This window comes from Phaethon aethereus, assembly GCF_964289735.1.
Source record: "Phaethon aethereus genome assembly, chromosome: 6".
NCBI classification, from domain to species: Eukaryota; Metazoa; Chordata; class Aves; order Phaethontiformes; family Phaethontidae; genus Phaethon; species Phaethon aethereus.
Window position 1 is genome coordinate 32,205,934 of NC_138580.1, and position 24,377 is coordinate 32,230,310.

General features: G+C 41.6%; 1 protein-coding gene across 1 annotated transcript in view; it reads left to right on the plus strand.

Moving 5' to 3' along the window:
* Positions 1-4,592: 4,592 nt before the first annotated feature.
* The window catches only part of ANKRD44 (ankyrin repeat domain 44), a gene marked incomplete at both ends in the record, with an annotated part of 76,268 nt that continues 56,483 nt past the window's right edge, over positions 4,593-24,377 (plus strand). Inside the window, 3 exons of the mRNA XM_082001280.1 lie at positions 4,593-4,628; positions 13,548-13,626; positions 20,589-20,659. Of these exons, the coding sequence (XP_081857406.1) occupies positions 4,593-4,628; positions 13,548-13,626; positions 20,589-20,659 (186 nt within the window). The remainder of the gene's footprint in view (positions 4,629-13,547; positions 13,627-20,588; positions 20,660-24,377) is intronic.

Below are 24,377 nucleotides of genomic sequence, written 5' to 3' on the forward strand. Positions count from 1 at the left end.
TGCAAGGCCTGTTAAAAAATGATGAGTATTGAATAATTTCTGTACACGGAACTGTATAAATACTAAGCATCAGGGGAATGCACTCTAAGAATTAAGAGAAATCCAGTTCATGACTACTCACTCATACAAATTTGTAAGTTAAAACAGCATTTCAGATGTTCGTGTGTTGTACGCTCGGAGGGAGAAAGACCTAAATTAGAATTAGGAAGAGGAGTAGTCTTTGTGTTGTGACCAGTGGAAGGAAATAGAAGTACGTCATGTGACATTGCAGACAACCTTGTAATCTTGATTAATGGGAGTACCTGCAGAAAAGAGAGAGGTGTTTGGCAAAACGCTGACAAAATCAGTACCATTTTGAAATGATTGTGTGTCTTGCTACATTGTCTTACTAGTTAGAGAAATGAGTACATGGACGTATCCAAGTATTTAGTCCAGCAACTTGATTTAATGCAATTAGAACAAGTAAAGGATCAATATATAACCTCTCCTCACTCACAGGACCAAATGTTAGTGTATTATATCAAATCATGGGAATCGATCGTGCTTTCCCTATCTGCCTCCAGGTCCTGTCAAATGAAAATCTGGCTTAAATAAGTCCTTGTTAGTGAGTCAGGTTATTGAAAATCAAGACAAAATATTTAATATATGTCACGGTTACTTAACGAAAATACTAACTGGTTTTCTAGGAGCTTCAGCACCCACTTCGGACACAGTAATTAAAATGATACTTGAGACGGTCCACTTAAATGCTTCATCTCGTTTGGGATTCAGAGACCTGCGAATGCCGCTTGGCAGTAGTTGCAGCTTTCCTCCGGACTGGCAGGTCTATGGAGGAGAATTTCCCAAGGCTGGGTTTTTTCTGCTGGTGTAGCTTGTTGGCTCCATGCACACAGCTGAGCCACAGGACGTCCTTCCATGTGGGTTTAAGCTCTCCATTGCTGAAATAATCATTGTGCCTTCAGTTCAATGAGCTAATTTTGCCTGGTTCAGTCCAGCTAGCTGTTGGCCTGCATGCAGTAAAGACAGGGATATGTTCCAACACTGCAAGATGTCTGCAGATAAAATTTTATTTTTACTGTAATGCTTGTTACAGCACAAAGTAAAGAACATTCTAATAAAACTTGTTGATAAGTTTCATACTTATAATAGCAACTGTAGAAAAAGTATCATGGAAAGTTTTTGTTAGCTGCTGGTGTATGTTTTCAGGAAAAAAATGTGAACACTCCCAACTGAAACTCTCTTTAAGTATTTGGAAGCTCCGGAGAGCTGAGCTGATGAAACAGTTGTTCATCATTCCAAAACCTGCATGCTTGCTTAATTTTCATAATAGTTATACATAACCTGCTCTGTGCTTCCTTTTGTTGTTTGGTTTTTTTTGTCATTCTGACTGTTTAACAACAACTGAATTTGAAGAATTTTAAAGCAAAATATTTCTGTTAAAGAAACAACCCGTTAATGTTGTCGTCACAGGTTTTAGAAATTATTTCAAAAAATATACTGTATCCCTCATTGATAATTAGGAAGTGTCATTATCTTTCCTTCAGGAATTAAAAAAAAAAAAAGTTATTTAAAGTTGTCATTCATGCATGAACATGGTTATCACTGAAGATCAAGAAAGTAATCTGTTCAGGTCATTGGACATCCATCATCAACACGTACGTAACTGCACAAGCTCCGTTTCATCACTGTCAGCTGCTGAATGGAGCAGTACTTTTTCCATCGTGCTGATGGATGCGAATGCATATTCTCAGCTCTGACCTCAAATTGCAGCAACAACACTGCACCATACTTCTGACATATTTTTCCTAAACAGGTCGTTATAGATGACTGCATCTTCCACAGAAACATGCCTTAATATGTAGTAAAAATTCCTTAACAATAATGTGTTTCTCACTTCCAAACTAATACCTTTAAAAATGAAGCAAGATCATGAAATAGTAAATTAGAAAAATGGCCAACTGGAGAAAGCTGCACAGCAGTGGCTCAAGATGGTTATTAACCTGTACTGGTTTTATCTGTTCTTTCCAATTCACAGGCTCTGATCGTTCTCTGTTATCTCTGTCTCTTGCTGTTACAATTAGCAGTGGCAGATTCTATTGTCATTAATTTATAAGAAGTAAATCTCATCGAAAAAAGATCCAAGGCCTTTGCAAATGGGTATATGGCAGCTCATATACGTCACCTCTCAGTTACATATATCAGTGTGAGACTTACAGCCTGCTTCAGAGGCACGATAAATACTTGGTTTTGACGTAAGGAACTGCATGTAGATATGACTGTAGTATGTATGGTGGACAAAAATTGAGATGAGGATCTGATATATGTTACAGGTCTAAAGAACGTAGTCTTATTCTCAGTCTGCTTTCTGTGTTAAGTAGCTGATGCTAATTAAAAAGGTCAAGCATTTCCTGTAAAACCAGGTGTCTGATTCAGATTTCTGGCAGAGAGAAGAAGGATCAAACTGTCTTATTGTAGACTTTCCTTTTTTCTTTAATGTAACAATGCACAGTACTTTACTCTCTCCCCATTAAAAGAAAAATGTCACCTGTAACAGTATTTGAAATTTTTTTTAAAACCCAATAGATCTGAAGTTTGTTGAGTTTTTCTCTTGGTGATGGTCTGAAGTCTCGGCTTACGTGTCGTCAGAGCCTGGCTGATACCTTTGGCTGGGTGCTGGGTGTACCTGCAAGCGGGTTCAGAGACTAATCCAAGCTGCTGGGGGTATTGTTGCTTGGCCACTGGGTTGCGTTGCTGTTCAGCCTGAAATTGAGGAGTTCTCTGCTTTCCTGTTTGTTTTGTTATTTAAATATTATGATAAATGTACATGAAATGGAAATATTTTGGTGTGAGCATTCTCATTTCATAAACATTTCCTGGTTCTTCATAGCTGTTAGTGTTACATTTGCACTAAGTCTAGGAAATACTAATTTTTATTAGCGTGCTAGTGGGCATAAGATTAGAGAATTGCTTTGAACTATTTCTTTTGGTAGAGAAAAATGCAGAAATGAGATCATCTCACTCTTAGCTAAATTCTGTTTTGTCTGTTTGGGCAGGTGAGGGAGAAGGGAACAGACCCTAATGTCTGGTGTTTGCATCGTCCGGTGGGAAATAGTCTGACATGGGCTGGGAAGGAAGCATGTGAAATGGTTCAAGTGAGATGTGGGGTTTTTTTTTTTCTTTCTTTTTCAAACATCCACTACAATATGTAAGACTGCAGACAGTTGTGATAAAAGATGCTGCTCTAGTCCTTTTTTCCATCAGAGGAGTGGCAAGAATGAAATTCCGGTGTGAATCTTTCTCAAGGGCATAAGAGATTAATATGTCTTAAAATAGACGCCATCAACTTAGAAATGTATTTTCCACATTTGAGTATGATGAATTTTGCAGTGAAAAGATTGGGACAGAATGGTATTTTCTCTCTTCTTCCAGATTGTTCGTGAATTTTGAGATAACATGTTTACAAGGTACTTAAATTCTGCGGAGTCTTAAGAACTTTTGGGGTTTTATGTACTTAAGTAGTCATGCATGCTTCCATTTTGCAGGGTTATTTTAAATCCTGGTATTTGCATAGCACCACAAACTCTTTTTTTGCTGGTGGGACCGTGAGGCACCCTGGAGGCGGGCAGCGAGCTGTGGGGGGCACCCGCTGCCTTCAGGAGGGGTGACGGTGGAAGCGGGGCCACTGCCTGTTTCAGCTCTGTGCTTCGGGGGATAGGTACCTCTGTAATTTTTGCCCTTCTTCTCCCGAGTCTCTAGCAGTAAGGTTTTTGTTCTTTTAATTTGTCAGATTGTGTTCTGCCAGCTTGGTTAATAGCTTGCATATTTGCTGCTGAGGGTCCAGAGCAAACCTAGGCAGCAGGACTGAAATTGCCAGCCCTGGAAGGGTAACGGAGCAGTTGAGCATATGCAGCACTCCCTCCCACTGACGGGCAGTGACGCCAGCATTGCCGGAGGAATGAGCATGGCAAATTGTTTCTCCTGTATGCCTGATTATTTATTTATGCATTCTGATTCATAATAGCATAATGACAGACTTGAAACAATAAGATAATTATTTCGCTTCTTGGGTGGTTAAAATTAACTGTGCTCGTTGCATATTTATTCAGTAAAAAGATAGATGATGTTTAGTAATTGCCCAGAAATTCATTATCCGCATAATGTTCTGTTTCTAAATGTGTATTGCATGACCATTAATCTGTGCCAACAGCAAGCATGCAGCAATATCTGATGTAATTAGTTTTCCCCTTACATGCCAAGGAGAACATCTGGGCTAATTGCGTGCTGTTGACAAAAGTTGCCATTCTAATGAGGGTCCCTGTTTGTGCACACACATGCTCATTATACGTACAAACACACTCATGATTTCAGTTTATCCTCAAGCAAACTGGTAGTTCTTACTGATGAGATACTCTTGACGATTTGTTACTGGGGTCATACAATGTCTGTGGGCAGCACTGGTAAACGTTAGCAGGAATAATATGGTCTCCTTTTAAACACAAAACAAACAAACCTGTAATGTTGTTTTTTCTGTTTTATTTTTCCAGCCACCACTGGTCCAAGCGATTTTCAGTGGCGATCCAGAAGAGATACGGATGTTGATCTACAAAACTGAGGATGTCAACGCCTTGGTATGTGACTTGGCATGTTATATGCCGGTGATACGCAAGCACCATGCTTATGAACTGTTGCAATGACAGTATTAATCTTGTCTGTAGTAATTAACACTTAATAGAATGGAAATAATTCGGAAGTTAGAGATTTGGGGCTTCAGTGGAATCCTAATTAGCAGTCTGAAATATAATTATCTCCAGCAGGTGACTTTACATTTTCTAAGTGTATGGTAATTATTCCAAATGTGCAGGTCAGTCAGGGACATTGTTTTCTTTCTTACTGAGAAAATGAATGAAAACAGCTGAAAGCTGCATATTTTTACTCTCTGTAGAGTTTCCTTTTATGAAGTGTCTTTGCAGATCAGGAGCTGTTATTCAGCATTTGACTGTACTTGAAATAAAGCTTCACTATAGGTCTCAGCAGTGAGAGTAAGGAAGCAGTATCTTGGCCACGATTTGCCCACAAAGGAATTACTGTTCTGCAGATTGGCTTATTCTACCCAGAACAATGGTAAGCAGCTGTAAACAAGCAGTAGTTAAGTGTTGTGGCAGTGAAAAAAACCCCTCCATTTGAACTTGGTCTTTTTGCAGAAGTCGGGGTTTTTCCCCCTCTTTGATTTTAACTTAAGTCTGTACTGTTAGAAATGAACCCTGCCCATCTTGACTACAATCTGTGGCCTCTGAAAGTGGTGAGAATATAAAGCAGAAGCAGAATGGTGATTTCCAGGTGTTTCCTGGACTTTTGACTCAACCTTCCTTTTCTTCATGTCTTTTTCTGACATAAAGCCATCAGTTTATTCATAGCTAACTCCAGCAGTTTGTCTGGTGTAGTCTTGGCACTGCAGCTTTTGCAGGCAGCAGGGTCCAACCGTCTGGTTCAGAGCTGCAGAAAGGAACTGGAGAAGTGATCTTACAGATGTAGTTAACTGGGGCTCCACTCCGTTAGCTGTCAACTGGAAGGAAAGATTTCCTGCTGTTTTAAATGAGAAGTCTGATCAAAGACGACCTTGACATTAGGCTTTCCCTGTGATTATCAGTACCTGGTTGTTTTCAAATAAATTCCAAAAAGTGCTTCCTGAAATCTACATCTTCCTCCTCATTTGTTTTCCCTGGTGGTCTTAAAAAAACCCAAAACCAACCAAAAAAAAAAAAAAAAAAAAAAAAAATCCCCAACCCAGATGAACATGGTAGTCCTAAAATATCCTCTGTATTTCATATTGTTTTTTCAAAATAGCATTTCCTGTACAAGGTTATTGTAGGCTTCTCAAATGTTTTTATATCCTTTGGCTGCAAGTGTGGTAGTGATAGTTGCTAAGGAGATCTTCTCAACTGTCAGGTGCAATATTAAATGTATTTTATAGATGAGTACTGTAGTACTTAATAGAAAAAGTCATTGAACTTGAATGGTCTTGCAGAGAACCCTGTTTAAGATGATAAAAGTCCGCCCAAGAATGTTTTGCCTGAACGGCTATTTTGTCAGGAGCAATTAGCAAAATACTGGTCAGCATAAATTCTGAAGATCGTGTTCCGGATAGTGATTGCAGACAAGTGTCAAATACTTAAAACGTCACTACAGAAAGATCAAAAGATAGCATTTTCCCTCCTTGTGCTGCAAGCTGGCAATTTGCACTGCGTGCTTACGTTTCTATTTTTAGGGTGTTTTTAATTACTTCCATATTGGTGTTTCTCTAGTGCTTTGGTTGCTCAGATGAGAGGAAACTCTGACACTGTTTGGCAGTGACTTGTCCTTTGTTGATCGTTTTGGTTAGCTGTGTTAATATTGGAATAGTTCAAGTATCGGTAGGACAGGGAAATCAAACTGTATTTTGCAGGAAGCCTTGGGGATTTCTGAAGTTTTATAGATTGTTTCTTGGAATCTGCAGTGAGAGAGGCATTTGGAAGACAGAAGAAAAAAAGCCCATGGAGAAACTATGCAAAATTAGTGATATATATGCATATTCCTAAAAGAAAATTGATCTCAGAGGAGGGAGTTTAGACCATATCAGAAGTTTAGAAGGTTACCTTTTTGTTTTGTCTGGTAAAACAATTAGTATCCTTCCAAGCTGGGAAGTGTATGTTGATGGAAACGGCTACATTCGGGATGCTGCTATAATTGTGACTTCTATTTTGCAACAAAGCGAAAGCTGTAACTGTTTGGCTTAGAAGTGCGGTTTTAGTTCATTCTGCCCCCCTAACGGTCTCCTTGACCTCTTCGGTCCCTGGTGATGCTTTGGGGGAGCAGGATGCTACTTTCACGCCCTGAGGGCATGGACAGCGTTACACCTGGCTGGCGGTGAGTAGCTCACTGCCACCGAGTGCTGAACGTGCGCTGGTTCTGTGGGAAGCGTGGTCTGCCTATTTTCCCAGGGCTTTTGGGATATTGGGTTGGACCACCCAGGCCACCAGATTAGTTTGAGGCAGACAACCTCCGCGCTTGCTGCTTGGTACTTTTAGAAATATCAGGGTGATCGTGCTATGTGTGTGTAGGTGGGGATTTTTTGGGGTGATTTTTTTACTTTGAGAAGAGTGTGATGAAGTAGCGCAGAGCCTTGAGTTCATCTAGGGATTATTTTAGATCCAGTGGTAACCCCTGGTTAGCTGGGATTTGTAACATATGCAGCTGTGCAACACCCTATGTATGCAGAGTCTAGTTCTTACGTGCCAATGTCATGATTTTCTACTAAACCAAAATCCTTCCTGTAAAGTTTCTATTTTCATCTCAGTCTTCTAGTTTAGTTTCCCTTCAAAATATTCAAAAACAAACAAAAAAGGCAAAAAAACCTTCCAGTATTCTTCCCAATAACTGATGAGATGCTTGCAAGCCAAACCAGACATTTCTTTCGCTATGCTTTTCCTCTTTATTCCCTAATCTTGCTTTTTCACTTGGATAAAACCCGAAAAAACGAAATTTATGCAAAACTGTGATTTTTCCCAGGGTATCTTCTATTGCATTCATATTTTTTGGAAAATAAATAATATACTTCCTCACCCCAGCAGTGAGACTGTTGAAGGCAACATGTGCTTTCCCAAAACTCAGTTGCTTCTGTTTCTGATGTTGGGGCATGAGTGCTGATACTGCCTTCTTGGCTCGATCCATGTAGCCTCTTTGCTCCCGTGCTCTGCCAGCTGGAGAAGCTGCTGCTTCTCACTGCTTGTTGGTGTCACGAACTGCTTGTGCAACTGCTCCCCCACCACCACTTCCACCAAAACGAGATAGGTTAGAAGGAAGTAATGGTTTAGCTGAAGTTGGCTCGTTTTCATTACAGCAGAGCTGCAGAGCCAGGAGGTCTAGGTGGGCTGCAGGTGCTAGGAGGTCCTAGGAGGACCTAGGAGGTCTAGGTGCTCCTGATGGGCCAGGCTGGGGATGGGTTGGAGCCATGTTGAGGTGTAGTGACCCGTGGCATCGCCCACGTGTTTGTAGCTGTGGAGCAGGTCTGCAGAGGAAGGGTCAGTGGCACCAGCAGAGATTGCAAGACCTTACATGCAGCACCATATATTTAGGGGGTGGTTTGTTACAGGATAAGTAAGGCAGGAAGGAAGTCCTTATGGAGAGGTATGGATGTATGCTGTTTGTTACTTCTTTTTCTCATTACCCTATTTGGTAAGGCACAGATTTGCAGGACTGCTTTGTTAGGAGGATTCAGGCTTTATCCAGGTCTTCACACACACACGCAGAAGTTACATATGTTACTGTAATATATAAAAAAGCATAAAAGCATGCTTTTTGAGGTGGTACAGGTGCGCACACGTTTAGGATTGTGAGTCTGAAAGGCTTTGCATGCTTGGGATAGCTAATGTGAAAAGGAGCTTGTCGTTCAGTTTGGAGTGACGTGTTTGACTTGGGACTACGAGAGACTGTAATGTGGTATCTCAGTAATCTTGGGACCCCGACCCTCATCTCTGCTCTCCTCCAAGGAATGATGATTTTCTTTTTGGCACTATGGAGTCTTGTGGGAGAATAAAGCTATCCTGGAAGTAAATGATCCTCTTCTAGATGTGGGTCTGCCGTGCTGGAAAGTCTTCTGGAGGATTTATTTACGAACTTTGGAAAGCTTCTGCTTTGACACAGTATGACAGTTTGGTGCTAGGTAATAGCTGTGTTTCCAGTGGATATTTAGCCTCTAGTTGTGCTGTTTGATATGCTGTTAATTTAAGTGGGAAGTGCTGCAGAATACATTTTTTTTTCTACAGAAAGAAATTATGAGCAATTCTCAGAAATGTAAAAAAACTAAATACAAAAATTGCATTGATGTTTGTGATGCAAGGCAACCAGCATGACTTTCGTTTAGAATAGATATTTTTTCTTTTAGAAAATAAATAGAATTTTTAGTATAGAGGATACTTGAACTGTGAAGAAGATTCTGCTGGAGTTTACTGAGTGTTTGAAATATTGGGAGCTGCTTTGTACAGCATGCTAGCATACTAGTGGGTACGAAGTTTTTTTTAGTATATACATCTGTGCCGATGACTCAAGTTACTGTTGTTATTGTGGTCCTCAGAATGTTTGAGACAGTTAAGGATGTGTAGGCCATTAAAAGCTCATGGCAAGGTTTGGCTGTAACTGCTTTATTTTCTCCAAAGGCAGCAACGTCAGCCTGAAATACCTGAATTTTCCCATCAACTTACGAGTGATGTGTGTTCCTACGCCATCAATGGCCCCCCCCAGTCAATAATGCATTTATAAAGATGGAGGACTGACTTAACACTAGCTTTTGAGCCCTACATTGGAAACTCACTGCTATAAACATTAAAATATTTCCATTAATTTAGGATAACAGTTTCTATAGTCTCAGTCTAGGATTAATAATTAGTTTTAAAAGTTATCTTTTTCTGGCATGAAAGCTCCTGTCAGCCTCCTGGAAGGAAAGTGGTAGATGAGGGGGGAAAGGGAAGATAATTTTTCTTGTCTCTAGAAGATCAAATTATTTGCCTCTTCCACTTCGTGGGCACTTGGCAATTACGGACTCGGTCCAGAAAAAAAATCTTTGTTTCTGAGGCTAAACTGAAGACTAGGAGGGTGAGAGGTGCTGGAACCAGGTTCTGCATTTTCAGATGAGAATTTCTGTGCTTGGTAATAGCAGAAGAAAGAACACCAGGCATAAGTTACACAGCTTGACTTTCACCTCCCAGCTGGTGCTCACAGTTAAGCTTTTCGATTTGCTTTGTGAATTACAGGCTTTAATAAAAGAATATGTGAGAGGGAGGCAATCCTGAAGCGGCAGAGATTTTCTTTTTACAGCATCAGCGTTTGGCTCTGTACGGTTGTAAATAGCCCAAGAAGCAGCTGCTCATTTGCCTTTAGCCTCTTCAGTAGTTCCTAACCAGTTCCCAATCTTTAATTTCCCTGAAGTCAAGTTGTATCTGAACCTTTGTGTTTTTTAATGTTACCAGCTACTTTGTGCTATTTAAATAAGGTGTGCTCCGAGGTAACAACAGTGAATAGAGTTAATGAGCAGGAGGAGTGTTTCTGTTGTTATTTTGGTTAGGCTTGTATCAATGGAAGTTGTAGCCATTCATGTGCCTCTAGTATAGTTTAGTTTATTCTGCCGCCCAGGCAGGTCGGCCGCAGCTTGAAGCTGGTGGGAATCTTCTTACCAATGGAACTTCATTAACTCGGTTTCTGTGGTGCATTAACTCCTTCTGTGCTGAACTATTCCTGCTCAGGCAGTTTGGTGACAAAAAGAGGATACAGACGTTTATTTTCTGTAGCAGTTGCACTTATTAAAATATAGTAAATAACTCTGTCCCGGATATCTTCTGATCTGAACAGCTGCAGCTGATATAAAAGTTCAAATCTGTTATGTCCTTTGAGATACAGGCTGTATTGAGGAGAAATTGTCCTTTTTCTTAATGTGCCTGTATATTTTACATATGCTAATATGATTCATCTGAGCCACTGTTCTGTTAATCTCATGTACGCTAAGGCTTCGATCCAATAAAGCACTTGAGGACTAGCCTAACTTTAAGCCTGTGAAGTGCCTTATCAGTTTCACTGTGATCACTTGAACAGTTTAAGCATGTGTTGAGTGTTTTTCTTGCTGAGGCCTTCTGTCCTCAATTGTCTGTTTATTAAATTCTTAATTTTCTTTACCTGTACTTTAAAAAAAAAATGTGTACAGGTAATGTTAACATGCAACATCATCTTGTCTGTGAACTAATGTAAGTCACTAATACAGTTTTTGGGGAGAGAGTGTTTATCTCATCTCAGCATGATTTTCTAGCCATTGTTTAGCTTATCTACTGTCTCTTACTGACCTTTTGTTCCTCTGAGAATTGCACTTGAAGCAGGTCTGATTATTTGTCTTAATGCTATTTGTAATCCTGTTATCATTCCTCCCTCCAGCATCCTTTCCTTGCCTTGATAACATACGTTCAGGTCTGGGGTGCTGCCAGACCTTTCCCTGAAATGAGAAATTTTCTTTTTGTTCCCCTCTCTCTCTTCGTAGACTTCAGTCTTTAGATCATTACTAATTTACTTATTTGTACTCCTTTTAGGACCATCACGCCACAGGGACATCTGTAGTCATTAGTAGACATTAGTGCGTGGGCCAGATGCAAGGCCAGCCAGCGGTTTAAGCCTTGCTGAAGCGGGACACGGCTTTGAGGAGGGTGCAAGGAGCGCGGCTGGACCGACGGGCAGGTGCCCCGGTTCTTCTGTATCTGCATCAGCCTCGTGCAGAGCATAAACAGGAACTTGAGGATGTGCCTCCCCTGAGTTGCTCAACTGCACGCTTAGCTTCAGGCGCTGCGTGCGGACTTCTCCCCGCCACACTGCTGGAAACGTTGCCTGTGGGGCTCTTTTGTGTGCTTTAAGTTTTCTACACCACGCGTCGGGTTTTGCTGTCTGCTAGTTCATGTGAGGGTGAACTCTGGTTTGTGCCTGGTTGTGATAAATGGAGAATTTTTAGGGTTTTTTCTTCTTGGAGAAATTAAACTTAAATTCAGTTGCGTGACTAAACCCATCTTTCTCTGATGACTTGATTCTCACTTAATTTAATAGGATTTTGTATTGATTTAAAAAAGTGAAAGCTGAGAATACTTACAGAGAGCTATTTCTTTTACAGAAAGATAAAAATTCTACTTTTCTGTTTCAAGTTCTTTCCCCTCTCGATTATCAAATTTCTATCAGATTTACAGTTTAGTATAAAATATTGCTTATCATCCATAAAGCACCAGATAGCCTTGGTTCCTGGATATAGAAAATTGTTTGGTCTTCTATTGTTAGCATTCAACTTCAAACTACTCTGTTCTGTTGTCAAACTTGTCTGCGTTGCAAGAAGCTGCCACAAAATTTATCATTGACAGGTACGATAGCTATTACAAATACTACCTTGTACTAAAGCGGGGTTCATGAATTAAAATGAACAAGCCAATAAATAAATACAACCGATTCTATTTTTGTACAAGCGTTCAATCAGCCTTAGCATATTTTTTTGCCGTGGGTAGCCTTAGGATAGGTAGTATGAAGCAATAATTATGAAGGGTCTCGTATGCATTCATGTAGCCTGTAAAAGCTAGTCCGTGGTGGATTATGTCTTAGGAACTGAAAATATAACAGAATCCAGCTTGTGATTTTGGTTCCTGAGCAGGCACTGCTGGATGGACACTGCTTAATACTGTTGTAATTTGCCTACCATGTGAGGAGGTGAAGTTCTGTAAGATATCTTTCCCTCTGACTTGTGACAACCAGGGTGTCATGTAATCTGTTTTCTGAGTGTTTGATGTGCATGCTCAATATGTAAGATCAAAACCCACTGTAGCAGAATTCGAGGGCTACAGACATCATGTATGTTCGAAAGAACGTACATATATAAAAATGAAACATAATGTATTCTGGTGACCAGTGGCTCTGTGCCTCACAGTGCTGGAAAACAATTTTCAGCATTCACATGACAAATGGTTCTGCTGCACTGATTTGTCCACATTTATAGCATACTTTGAAGATAGTCCAAAATAGGTTGTGGTTGATGACCTCTTGGGCATGTTAAAAGTGATATTTCACTTGACAGGCTCAGAGACATGTTTCAGGGAGAGAGTGTAAATACCAGTAGGGTTTCTGTGTTGGTATCGTTTGCGGAAAGTGTTGGATCTGCTACCAACTTACGATATTTAATGCTGGTAGGTTGTAATTTGGTAAGTTTGATTGATAAGTCTCTTAGAACTTTTTTGGTATCAGTGGTTAAGAAACTGAAATGAAATACACGTAGAACTGGAAACGGGTCGAAAGCATGATTAGCAGTATTAGCAGTTCTTGTGATTTTTATTGCCCATATTACAATGTTTAGCAGTTTCTTTTAAAGGCCTATGTTCTGGAATCATCTGAATAAAGCAATAAAAGGAAAGGATTTTTGTAAACACTGTATTTACATACCTTGAAGTTAGAAAAGAAAATCTTGAAAATGTGATCCCCTAAGGCTGAAAATTAGAGAAATCAAATAAAAGCAGATGTATTTCAGAAGTTATATATATGATTATTAGCAATTCTTTTAAGTTTAAAGACACAGACCTGACTGGTATTATTTTCTTTATTTGTGTTTCAAGGTCAGTCGAGGTGTACAAGCCCATTTTGGGCTGCTGTAGACAACCAGGCTAAATGGTGTACAAGAACCTTTGTAGACTAAAAGGATTGCATCTTGTCCTTGTGTGTGGTTCCAAACCATTCTTCAGAGATACCCTTTTGAAGAATCTGGTGTTATGTTGTTGATGCAAACTGCAAGGTCTGGTGGAACCAACTTTTTTAAAGTTGAGGATTACTGGAGGGAGTGTGTTGCTCAAACCTTGAATTTTGTTCTTTGACTGGCTGAGATTATATTTCTAATTATAAACAGAAATACGCATAGAAAAATGAATGCCGTATATACAAATCCATTGCTCTTTAACACTAACGCTTGCAGTTATTGGCCATGTTTTATAACTGGGCAATCTGTGATTTTGTAGGATGCTGAGAAACGAACTCCTCTTCACGTTGCATCATTCCTGGGGGATGCAGACATCATTGAGCTTCTCATTTTGTCAGGTAAGGTAGTGTCCCTCACTATTACTAACTGGTAAATTAGCTAATTTTAAAGCTATAAGGAATACCCAGCAAAGCATATATGAGTGAGCTTTGGGTAGTGCCTATTTCTGAGTTTCATAGAGCGGGTTGTACTTGTGGCAAGCTTAGAAAATATATTTAAATTTGGTGATACAATTATAAAACATGCACTGTGACTGAATAGAATTAATAAACAAAGCAACTAGTTTTTAAAAACTTCTAAAGCATTCAAACTGACAATATTTGTGGATTCAGAAACTTGCTGAAGTACATATTTGAAATGTGGGCTTACCCTCCTGGAGCACAAGCCAAGAATTCCTGTTAAGTAAAAATTACTGTGGAATAATAGCACAAAGGTTATGAATGAGTTTGAATGAATTGTAAGTGGTATTTACAATCGAAACTTGATTCTAAGAGTCAGGAAGTTGATTTGGAGGATAGAAACTGTGCAGTAGGAAGTATCTAAACCAAAAAGTAAAAAAATATTTCCAAACTGTTGTAGTGACAAAAACCATGATCAAAATATGTCAGAACAAAGCATAAAGCAGACATCTCTGAAGAAGTACACATAATTCATGGCAAACTCCTGGATGTGCTTGCAGATTCCAATGGCAATGTTTTTCTAAACTGGAGAACTGTAAGGGCAGAGCTTATGGGGGTTTAAGAATGTGGGATTGAAAGGAACCTTATGGTACAAACTTCTAACCCCTTGCAAGCAACCTTGCACAAATTATTAGACTGCTTCTTCAAACTAGTTGCATTTTTTTTTTTTTTTAGAAAGTTATTTCAGGACTATCTGTCCTGTGATTGCAAGGCACCTTCTAATTTCCAACCTTGAATCCTAGAATAATTCAGGCTGGAAGGGATTTCTAGAGGTTCCCTGATCCAGCCCTCTGCTTAGAGCACCAGCCAATTTCAAAGTTAGATCAGGCTGCTAACGGATGCATGCAGACCACGCAAACATATTTATTTGGATTACCAGCCTAACCACCCCGGAGAAGGCAGTGTCATGGTTTAGCCCTGTTTTTTGCCCCCCATTTTGGGGGGGCATTTTGAGTTGTCTGATTGCTTAATGAGGGCAACTATAGTTGGACGTACATCAGATCTTTCTGCTCTAACCCTGATGCCAGCAGAACGACTTAAATGAATATTCCTCTGCTGACAGGTTATGCCTGGGTGGGTTTTCAATACGCTAAATGCAAACATGATTTTCTTCACTTGGAGGTAGGAGTTAATAAATTTCATTTGTACATGTGTTCTTACAGTGTGTGTTGTTTGTCCCTACTATTATTCCACTGTGGTGTGAGAAGATTGCAGGAGCAATGTCTTTTTTCAAGTTCTGCAAGTAACAGCACAGGCAATGTCCACATAAAGAGAAAGGTGAAGCCGTTCTGCCCATTTCTGTCCTGAATCCCAAGAGTATCAAAAAATGCCCTGGTGAACATTCTTGTTTTCTATCATAAGGGAAGGAGACTTTCTAGTGTTCTTCTGGGACACTTAGTTCTAGCACCTCACTACCAAAATGTCATCCATGGGCTTTAGGGTTTGTCTGGTCAACAGAATAAAATGCAGGGGGTTTTTAATATATCCAAGTGAGTGTGAAAAACTTACTATGCGGGCTTTTAAAAATTGGACTTTGTGTGATTGGGACTGTGCTGGGGTTCAGTCTGCAGGAACTGTGTGGATCTTTGTGAACTAGCTCAGCATGAGTCAAAATTAATCTTGCGTTGCTTTTTTTACCTATTCATTGTCCTTTAATCTCTGAAGTATCCTTATTCATTATGTCTGTCAGTACTTGTATCCAAGAGCAGGTTTGGAGGTTTATGAGGTTTGGAGGAGCAGATTTATGAGGTATTATAAACATCTCTCTGTTATTGTGATCTCTCCCTGAACTAGGTTCCAAGGTCAACAGCAACATCTTCCCTTTGCTTCCCCTCTTCATTCAGTAAACTGTGTTAGTAAAAGTGTATCATAAAAGATTAACCTGATCATAGAATTTAGTTACATAAAAAGAAAAACTTTGTTGTCTGACTTAAAATGAGAGGGTGTTTTCACAAAGCACAAAAATGCTTGCTGTGGGCATCAAACAATAGTAGTCTCAGCATGAGTAGAAGCTAGGTGGAGTAGCAACCCATCGGATTTTGTGCAGGGCTCAGGAGAGAAATTAAGTGAAATATGCCCGTTATGAGATTTTTGGCCCATGAACTGGTGGCAGCACAAATGAATGTAGTGTCTAATGAGTAAAACTTCTGCTCAGGTGGTTGGAGACAGACCAGAAATGGCTTTCTAGGTAGCCACAGAAGTGGAGTCTGTTTGGAATTGATACAGGAGAGAGAGTGCCAGATCCCTCAACTGGTATGAATCACCCGGGCCCATTAAATGTCACAGCTAGGTAGATTTGCACCAGCTCAGAGGTCCACAATCGTATGGTTCAAGCTGGGGAAATGTGCTGTGTGGTTTTGTTTTTCCAGGCTACATGAAAGCAGGGAGTTTTGAGCACTTCTTTACCTCCTTTCTGTCAAGAAGGAGAAGGACTAGGGTAACCATGTCACATAAATGAAGCTCTGTATGATGACACAGTCATGGATGGGCAAGAAGAACTGTCTGGGCAAATAAAAGCTCCATTCTTATTTGTGCTGGTGCCTCTCCCCGTCCTGGGCTTTGAGCTGGTGCCCAAGGCATAATGTTTGAGCTCAGTCCCTTACCACTTGTTCCCCACCAGGGAGCTTGCAATCTTGGCAATATTACCGTGCCTTACTATTTCAGAAGGCTCCGAGCTTCTTGGCAAGAAGTTTATGCACTGGGGGTGTGTATGCCACATTGACATCTGTCCTTCATACATTGCACAATAGCTGAAGAAAAGGACGAACCCCAGCATGCTTTGGAAGGGTTCCTGCCTAAGCTCCGCCGCATAGATTTGCAAGCGAGACTGACACATGCATAGCAGGTTCTGGGCCATCCTGTTGTGTAGGCAGCAGGGGAAGGTGCTGTGTAACCTGAACACACATTCAGGGCTTCCGCTTTTGTGGCAGGCTAAAGAACTGGCGGGTTGGAGAGGCAGCCTTCTCTCTGCCTTTCCCATGGCTAGTCTTTGGGGATTAGGAGTATCCCCTTTGGGTGAAAGTTTGGAGCATGTCCCAGGACTATTCTCTCTCCTTCATGAGTGACCCAGGACCTGTGTGCTCTCACTTGGTGGGATCCCCAGGCCATTTCCCTCCCTAGCAAGTGACTCTGAATTGCCTCCAAGGAGATCCTGCCTAACCTTTTGTTTCTGCCGTGTAGGTGTTCGGTTCCTGTGTTCACATCAAGCACGGTGTTGTGTTGCTCTCGTGTTGTGGGTCCCAGTTCCATCTATCAGGTGGTGCTGCTCCATTGTTATATTTTATTCGTGCTGATCTTTGTGTTGTGTGTCTGGAAGGGGGTGGTGTGTGTGAGGTGGGGGGGCACTCCTTGTATTTTTGTGTGTCTATTGCTGTGTCTTATAGCAGGAGTTAGAAAGGTGCACATTAATAATGTCATTTATAGGTTAAAGAGTAGTTTCCTCCCTCCATTGACCATCCCTAATTTCAGAGATTTAGGCTGCAGAATCTAGGTTTGTTAGAGACCTGTGGATTTGGCAGATGTGCTGGATGAGAAATTGTACTTTGGTTAGGATAAAGAGATGTTAACTTTATTCCTGAAAGCCAGCATCAGGTTGTTTATTTCACATCTCAAAAGAACAGAGGCAATTTCAGATTTATTTCCTCTTGTGGCAGAAAAATGTGAGAGTGAAAGATGGCAAAGATTACAAAACAGCCATATGAAAGAAGAGTGGATTACACAAAGTTTCCTCCGTGTTAATTTTATCTGTAACATTATATGTTATGTTGTCTACTTCAGCCTCACAGAACAAATCCAGCAGCCAAGCCTTTCCCTCAGGCCCATGGGTACAAGCCCTCTCGAGGGCAGAGTACAGAGGATGGGGCTGAGAAAAGTCTTTTCTCTGCAGAGGAGGTTATTTTAAGTGGATATTTTATGGGTTGGGTGGTGCTGTGGCTACCTGAAAGGATGTTAAGGGAAATCTTTAAAGCAGCTTATCTTTTCAAGGAAGATCGTACTATGAAGGACACCATATACACCAATTTGAGTGTGCTGTCAGCCCTCTTTGTCCTTATAAACACACTGATTAATTCACAGAGTATTGTAGGAAGTGCACTGGAACGTGTTTAAGGTACTTGGTCCAGAGTGAAGACAGGGACGTTGAATTTCTGGGTGATTTTGAGGAAGTGTTGTGGGATGGACTTGAAAATGCAAGCTTCTGATTTTTAGACACAGCTCATGTTATGTGCCCTAGCATGTTGTAGAGCACTTACTCTTTAGAGTTGGATTTCTGTGTTACTCAGTGCTTTCAAAGAGCTGACCCCGGAGCTGTCACAGGGTGGACACTCAAGTTTGTGAAGTGTAGAGGACTCCTTTGAAAACATGAGCATCACTCCCTGGGTGCTTCCACTTGATCTGCTTTGAAACGGCAGATATTTTCTGTCCCTGAAGGAGTGCATCGGTGCTGGTGAAGTTTTTTAATTGTCATTAAATGTTGCCTACAAGGAACTGCTGGGAACCTAAAAACTGAATTCTGGTGAAGGAAATGGGCATTACAGAGGGAAACATTTTGAAATGTCTCTTCAGAAAATGTGCACCTCAGTAAATTAACAACAGTGGCTCCTGTAACAGGCAACAGCTGAATTGTGCGGCTCTTTAAAAACAGAAATCACGAGTGTATTCAGCTGATGCATTGAATTAGATATGTAAGAGCAATTTCACTTTGTCACATAAAGAGCCCCAAAGCACAAAGAGGTAAAGGGATGTGGAAAACAGCTGAAGAAGAAAAGGCTGATAGCATGCTGTGTATTATTTTATCTATACTGGTATTGTTTTGCTTTTATTATGTTCTTTAGCTGTTTTCTTGGCAGCTATTTCAGTTTCTCAAAGGGTAAGTGGATCAGTGAAAGGCATGAATAGCTACTGATGGAGACACTTTCCTAGGTTTTCTAATCATCTTCATATTCACCAATGCCACTGGAGTTGTTGAATACTGAGGAATGATATGTTTGTCACACTTTGCTACTCCACACATAAGGCTTTCTGATTTGCAGCCATCTGCTTGTAGGAGTTAGTGAATGGGTAGAAATAAATCAAAAACCTTAGTTAGGAACATAAGGCAAAGACCCAAAGCAAATACAAAATACTTTTCTAAAGCCCAAAAGAGGTATTTGGTGACAATCATTAGGAATTCATCTAGACCATTTTCATTCCTAAGACCCCTGCCAGGCCAAATCAGCGTAATGTAACGTGCCTTGGAGTCCTGTCTGTCAGCTTCCTGATGGTGGAGGAGGTTGTCTCTAGACCCTCGGGCAGTGTAGGCAAAGGGCAGGATACCAACCATCTATGTTATGTCAGTCTATGGTGATATAACTATACTATGGTGTGTCAACCGTAATGACCTTCCCATGAAGACAAAAGAAGCTAACAGCTTTCTTGCTTAGACAGATTTATTAGAAAACTCTTTGAAACTGTTGTCTTTTCTGAAGGGTGTTTTTCCAGAGGGCATGTTGTACCACCAGGTACCAGGTTCTGAAGTGAGTTCGGAGGATTGCCTGTAATTGTTGCAATAGTTATGAAAGTGGCTTTCTTTTCCTTGCAGCCAAAAAATTATATCCCAACTTGTGGAAATATGAAAGAACTTGTTTCTCCTCTGATTATCTAGCACAATCCTCAGTAAACGCTGTGATTCAGAGGCAAGCACCTTAATATTCCTGAGAAACGGCTCTCAGAAAGTACTTCTGATTCAGAGAGTGTGATTTTGATTTATTAATTACAGGCTTTTGTATGTATGCACTTAAGTTATGGTGCAAAATGAAGCTTAAGAATCCCTTTGTTCATGAAGTTCAGAGGCTCATCCAGGCTATGTGCATGACGCTTGTGTTTCTCTAAAAATTTTCTGCATGTGCTAGTCTTCTCAGACTAGTACTGCTACCTGCAGACCTGAGAGGTACAATATTTTCAGGTTAAGTCCTTTTTAAAATTAGTTTCTCTAGTCCTTTTCACTAGACTTCCTTTCTGGGGTATCACATCAGTGAATAGCTTTAATATTTCTTTCAAACAAATCTGTTTTATCACACAAATGTACAGGATCCTTTTTTTGTGTGTGCCTGCAGTCAGCCAGCACTGCTGTAGTTGTTAAATATTCTTCCTTTATCCTTTATTCTGGCAAGCCCCCCCAGGCCCATCATCTTGCACAACTGTCTTTATCAGACTACACATTCGCACTGAAACACACAGAAGGCAAACAGATAGTCTCCTTGATCCCTCTTCTTCTGATGTTTGCTGAATAACATCCACAGATGCTGAGGTAGTAAGTGCCCAGTTTCCTCCTCAACCCGAGCATTTCCTGGTCCTGTTTTCTTGATCCCAGCAAGATTTGCGAAGCAGGGAAGTGGTTATGTCTTTCAGTGGTCTGCCTGATGGAGCTGGAAACAAGAGATGGTTGTTCAGGCTTGTCCCCTTCATTATGTCTGCAGACAGCAGCAGTGGTCTGAGCAAAGGGTTGCTTTTCTTTCCCTTCAACTGTATCAGTTGACCTAAAAAAATGCATATACATAGACGTACATGTGCATGCGTAAATACGTATGTAATCCCCTATAACAAATCTTGCTTCTTTTGTGTCCTGTAAACAAAGCTATTCCTGATAATAGTCTGACCTATCCAGTTCCTTTCTTTCCAAATCACTCCTCAGCTCCTATCTATCCAGGATCTGGAAATGTCCAAGATGAACAGGGTGCCAGGAGATGTGTGGGGAGCGCTGAGAGTACCACATACAGCTCAGCTCTTGTTACTAGGAAACAGTTGGGCAAGGCTTTCAGTGTCGCACCCAAGGCACCGATGTAACCTCTGCTGTTTGCTTGCAGGCGCTCGTGTTAATGCCAAGGACAATATGTGGCTGACTCCTCTCCATCGAGCAGTTGCTTCAAGAAGTGAAGTGAGTAAGATTTGATTACCCTGCTTTTGCACGTAAACTACATGCTGGGAGAAAAGCAAACCATGGAGAGCCGAAGTAGGTAGCACGGTGATGCAAACAGGGAAAGCATTTTCTGTGTGCGGGGGCTTTAGCATTGCAGCTGGAGGCCAGCTTTTACAAGTTAGTTAGAGCTGCTTTGAGCCTTGATGTGGTTGATTTTCGCCTTGGGGAATGCTGTACTTTACCATAGCAAGTCATATTGAGCAACCATCCGCTGGAGTGGGTGACCAGGACTGAAGTGGGCTAGAATCCTCAGTGGTTTACAGCAGCCACATCATCTTCAAGTGGTGAAATAAAGAGGCATAAATCCATATGGATGTGTGCATGCTGTGCGTGTGCCAGAAGGGAGTGGATGTATATGTGATCCAACACGTATTACCGCATAGTTTGTTTTGGTTAATTACATTTAAAGGCACCCATTAGGTTTTCTGTTAACGCATTTGCTTCATGCATAAAGGAGGGTTAGCTCATATTTCTTCTACTTGACAACTAGAAATCTTTTGGCATCACGTTGTACTTCTTCCATTGCTATCTCAAAAAGGAGCAGCAATAACTACCAGGAATGCAGCTCGGGCATGACTGTGTTTTCAACTGCACCATTATTCTTGGCTTTCCATTTTGGACCTCCCTGTGTACTTTTATCCTCCTAATACTTAGTTAAGTGAGCCCAACTGCAGACCGAGTTGGCTGCTGGGGATGAGGGGAGGGGTTGTAAAAGAGACAGAGGATGGCTGTCTTCCAGGGATTGATGGACTCGAATCACCTCCGTAACAGTCCCAGCGTTTGCCAAGCCTGGAGGCAGGAATCCTGGGCTCGCTTCTGAACTCGGGCATTGTTTGGCTGCTGGCTGAGCTTCCCAGCTGCTGGCATCTGCTGAAACCCTCTGAAAGGAATATCTGATAGTGTATGAATGCTGTAATGAGGCAAAATACAAAAAGCCATGTTGGAAAACAAAGGTCAGACTTAAACCTTAAAAAACAGCTACAATCTTTACGATGTGGGAATTGCAGTGTGCTTGGTTTCTTTTTTTGGATGTGTCAGAGTATATGATTTTCATTGTCAGTGACAGTCTTAACAGAAATGTTCTGTGGGTTTTTGTCTCATCTTTAACTCTTTGTCAGCTGAAGGCCAAGTGCGCAATGAGAAACTGCCTTCCATTGTGGCAGAAGTTCCGGAACCTCAAAGGGAGTACCCAGGTGCAACAGTGAAGCACCAGCCTTTGATGCCTTCTCATGGTCTGCTATGTATTTTATAAACACACATAGCTTTCTTCTCCTCGTCTTTTTTCTTTGTTATTTGTATGATAATTGCTACTTTGGGTAATAATTTTGAAACAAGATTCAGCCTTTTGAGGCTCTTTCAGTGCTGCTTTTACTTTATTACACAAGCTAACAAATGTGCAGATTCAGTCAATGTAATAGGACGAAACTGGTAGTGATAGTAGCAGATAGCAGTAGGTGAATTCATAGTTCACATTGATAGCAGGAGGTGAATTCATGGTCCAGAAGTTAACCAGTAGGACTCGGTGTGGTTTTTGAAGTTCCTGTGAGCACAGCTGCTTTTAGAATGATCACCTACAAGTTTTAAGTTTTATTATCCATCTTTTACTGTGAAGCGTTCACAGGATCCAGAAGTTGGCTCCTTGCACCCTTTTATAGGTCGATTAAAAGCATGAACACATTTTTACTTAAGTCTTAATGATTTTTCAAGTAAGCTTTAGAGATTTAAATGTTTATTTACAAACCAACAGCCCTCAGGTGTGTTTGTGCAGGATTGTTAATGGATGTATCTGTTTTCAGCCTTATACGGTTTGAAAAAGTGAAGAGATTTCACTCTGATAACTTGGGATAGCTAAAGACACTGAATACAGAGGCTTACACCATAGCTGTGGACTGTATGCACATGTAGAAATTATGTTGATAAAAAGAGATAGCTCATGCTTTCAAAAGCGATAAAATTAAAACTTCTCCATAAAGGTTTTAACATTTTGATCCCAAATCTGATAGAGCAGCAGATTTGCAGATGTAAAAAAAAAAAAAGTGAATTTTTTTTTAAAAAAGCCTAAATATTTTTTAGCGTAGATTTTTCAGTCTGTACTATTTACGTCTAAAAATTCTCCTTTAACTTTTTCTTTCCTTCATTAAGAGTCAAAGTGCATGAGTTTTCCTTCTGACTTCATGTCCCAGCTGGGTAGGTCTCCAGTGAATTACATTTAAATGACTTTTAAAATAGTAGGCCTGTATTTTAAAAAATAAAATCCTGTTGAGACATCCACGGTGATATATCATTATTGGCGCTGTAAGAGATGCAGTGTCACTAGCTGCACAAATCTGTCAGAGCACAGTTTGTGAGATGGCTGTAGAAAATGAAATTGCTGAGACCGGTTGAGGACAAAGAACGAAAACTCCTAGCCATGGATGTGCTGTTGATACAGACTGCAGGGCCATTCTAGATACAAAAGTGCTATTTAAACACACCGTATGTGTTTGTTATTCATTAATAAGTTTTGTCTGGGCTTATGTATTGGGTTTGTGGGGCAAGGTTTTGGTAGTGGGGGGCTACAGGGGTGGCTTCTGTGAGAAGCTGCCAGAAGCTTCCCCCATGTCTGACAGAGCCAGTGCCAGCCGGCTCCAAGATGGACCCACCGCTGGGCAAGGCCGAGCCCATTGGCCATGGTAGTAGCACTGCTGGGGTAACTTATTTAAGAAGGGGAGAACAAAAACCTGCACAACTGCAGCCAGAGAGAGGGGTGAGAATGTGTGAGAGGAGCAGCTCTGCAGCCACCAAGGCTCGTGAAGGAGGAGGGGCCGGAGGGGCTCCAGGCGCCGGCTCAGAGGTTCCCCGGCAGCCCCCGAGGAAGCCCCTGGGGAGGCCGGGGAGGCGGCTGTGCCCCTGTGGCCATGGAGCCCCACGGGGGAGCAGATCTGCACCCGCCCCCGGGGAGGGCCCCACGCCAGAGCAGGGGGATGCCCGAAGGAGGCCGTGACCCCGTGGGCAGCCCACGCTGGGGCCGGCTCCTGGCAGGGCCTGTGGCCCCGTGGGGAGAGAGAGGAGCCCCGGCTGGAGCAGGTTTGCTGGCAGGGCCTGGGACCCCATGGGGGACCCAAAGATGGCACCCGTGGAAAGGACCCAGGCTGGAGCAGTTGGTGAAGAACTGCAGCCCGTGGGAAGGACCGATGTTAGACAAGTTCATGGAGGCCTGTCTCCCCTGGGAGGGACCCCGTGCTGGAGCAGGGGCGGAGTGTGAGGAGTCCTCCCCCTGAGGAGGAAGGAGCAGCAGGGACAGCGCGTGATGAACAGACCACAGCCCCCATTCCCTGTCCCCCTGCGGCACTTGTGGGGAGGAGGTACGGCAAATCAGGAGTGAAGTTGAGCCTGGGAAGAAGGGATGGGTTGGGGGGATGGTGTTTTAAGATTTAGTTTTATTTCTCATTACCCTACTCTGATTTGACTGGTAATAAATTAAATTAATCTCCCCAAGTCAAGTCTGTTCTGCCCACGACGGTAACTGGTGAGTGATCTCTCCCTGTCCTTATCTCAACCCACGAGCCTTTTGCTATATTCTCTCCCCCCTGTCCAGCTAAGGATGGGAGCGATAGAGCGGCTTCGGTGGGCACCAGGCATCCAGCCAGGGTCAACCAGCCACAGCTTACCAGAAAAATTTTCAGCTTGTGGAAAA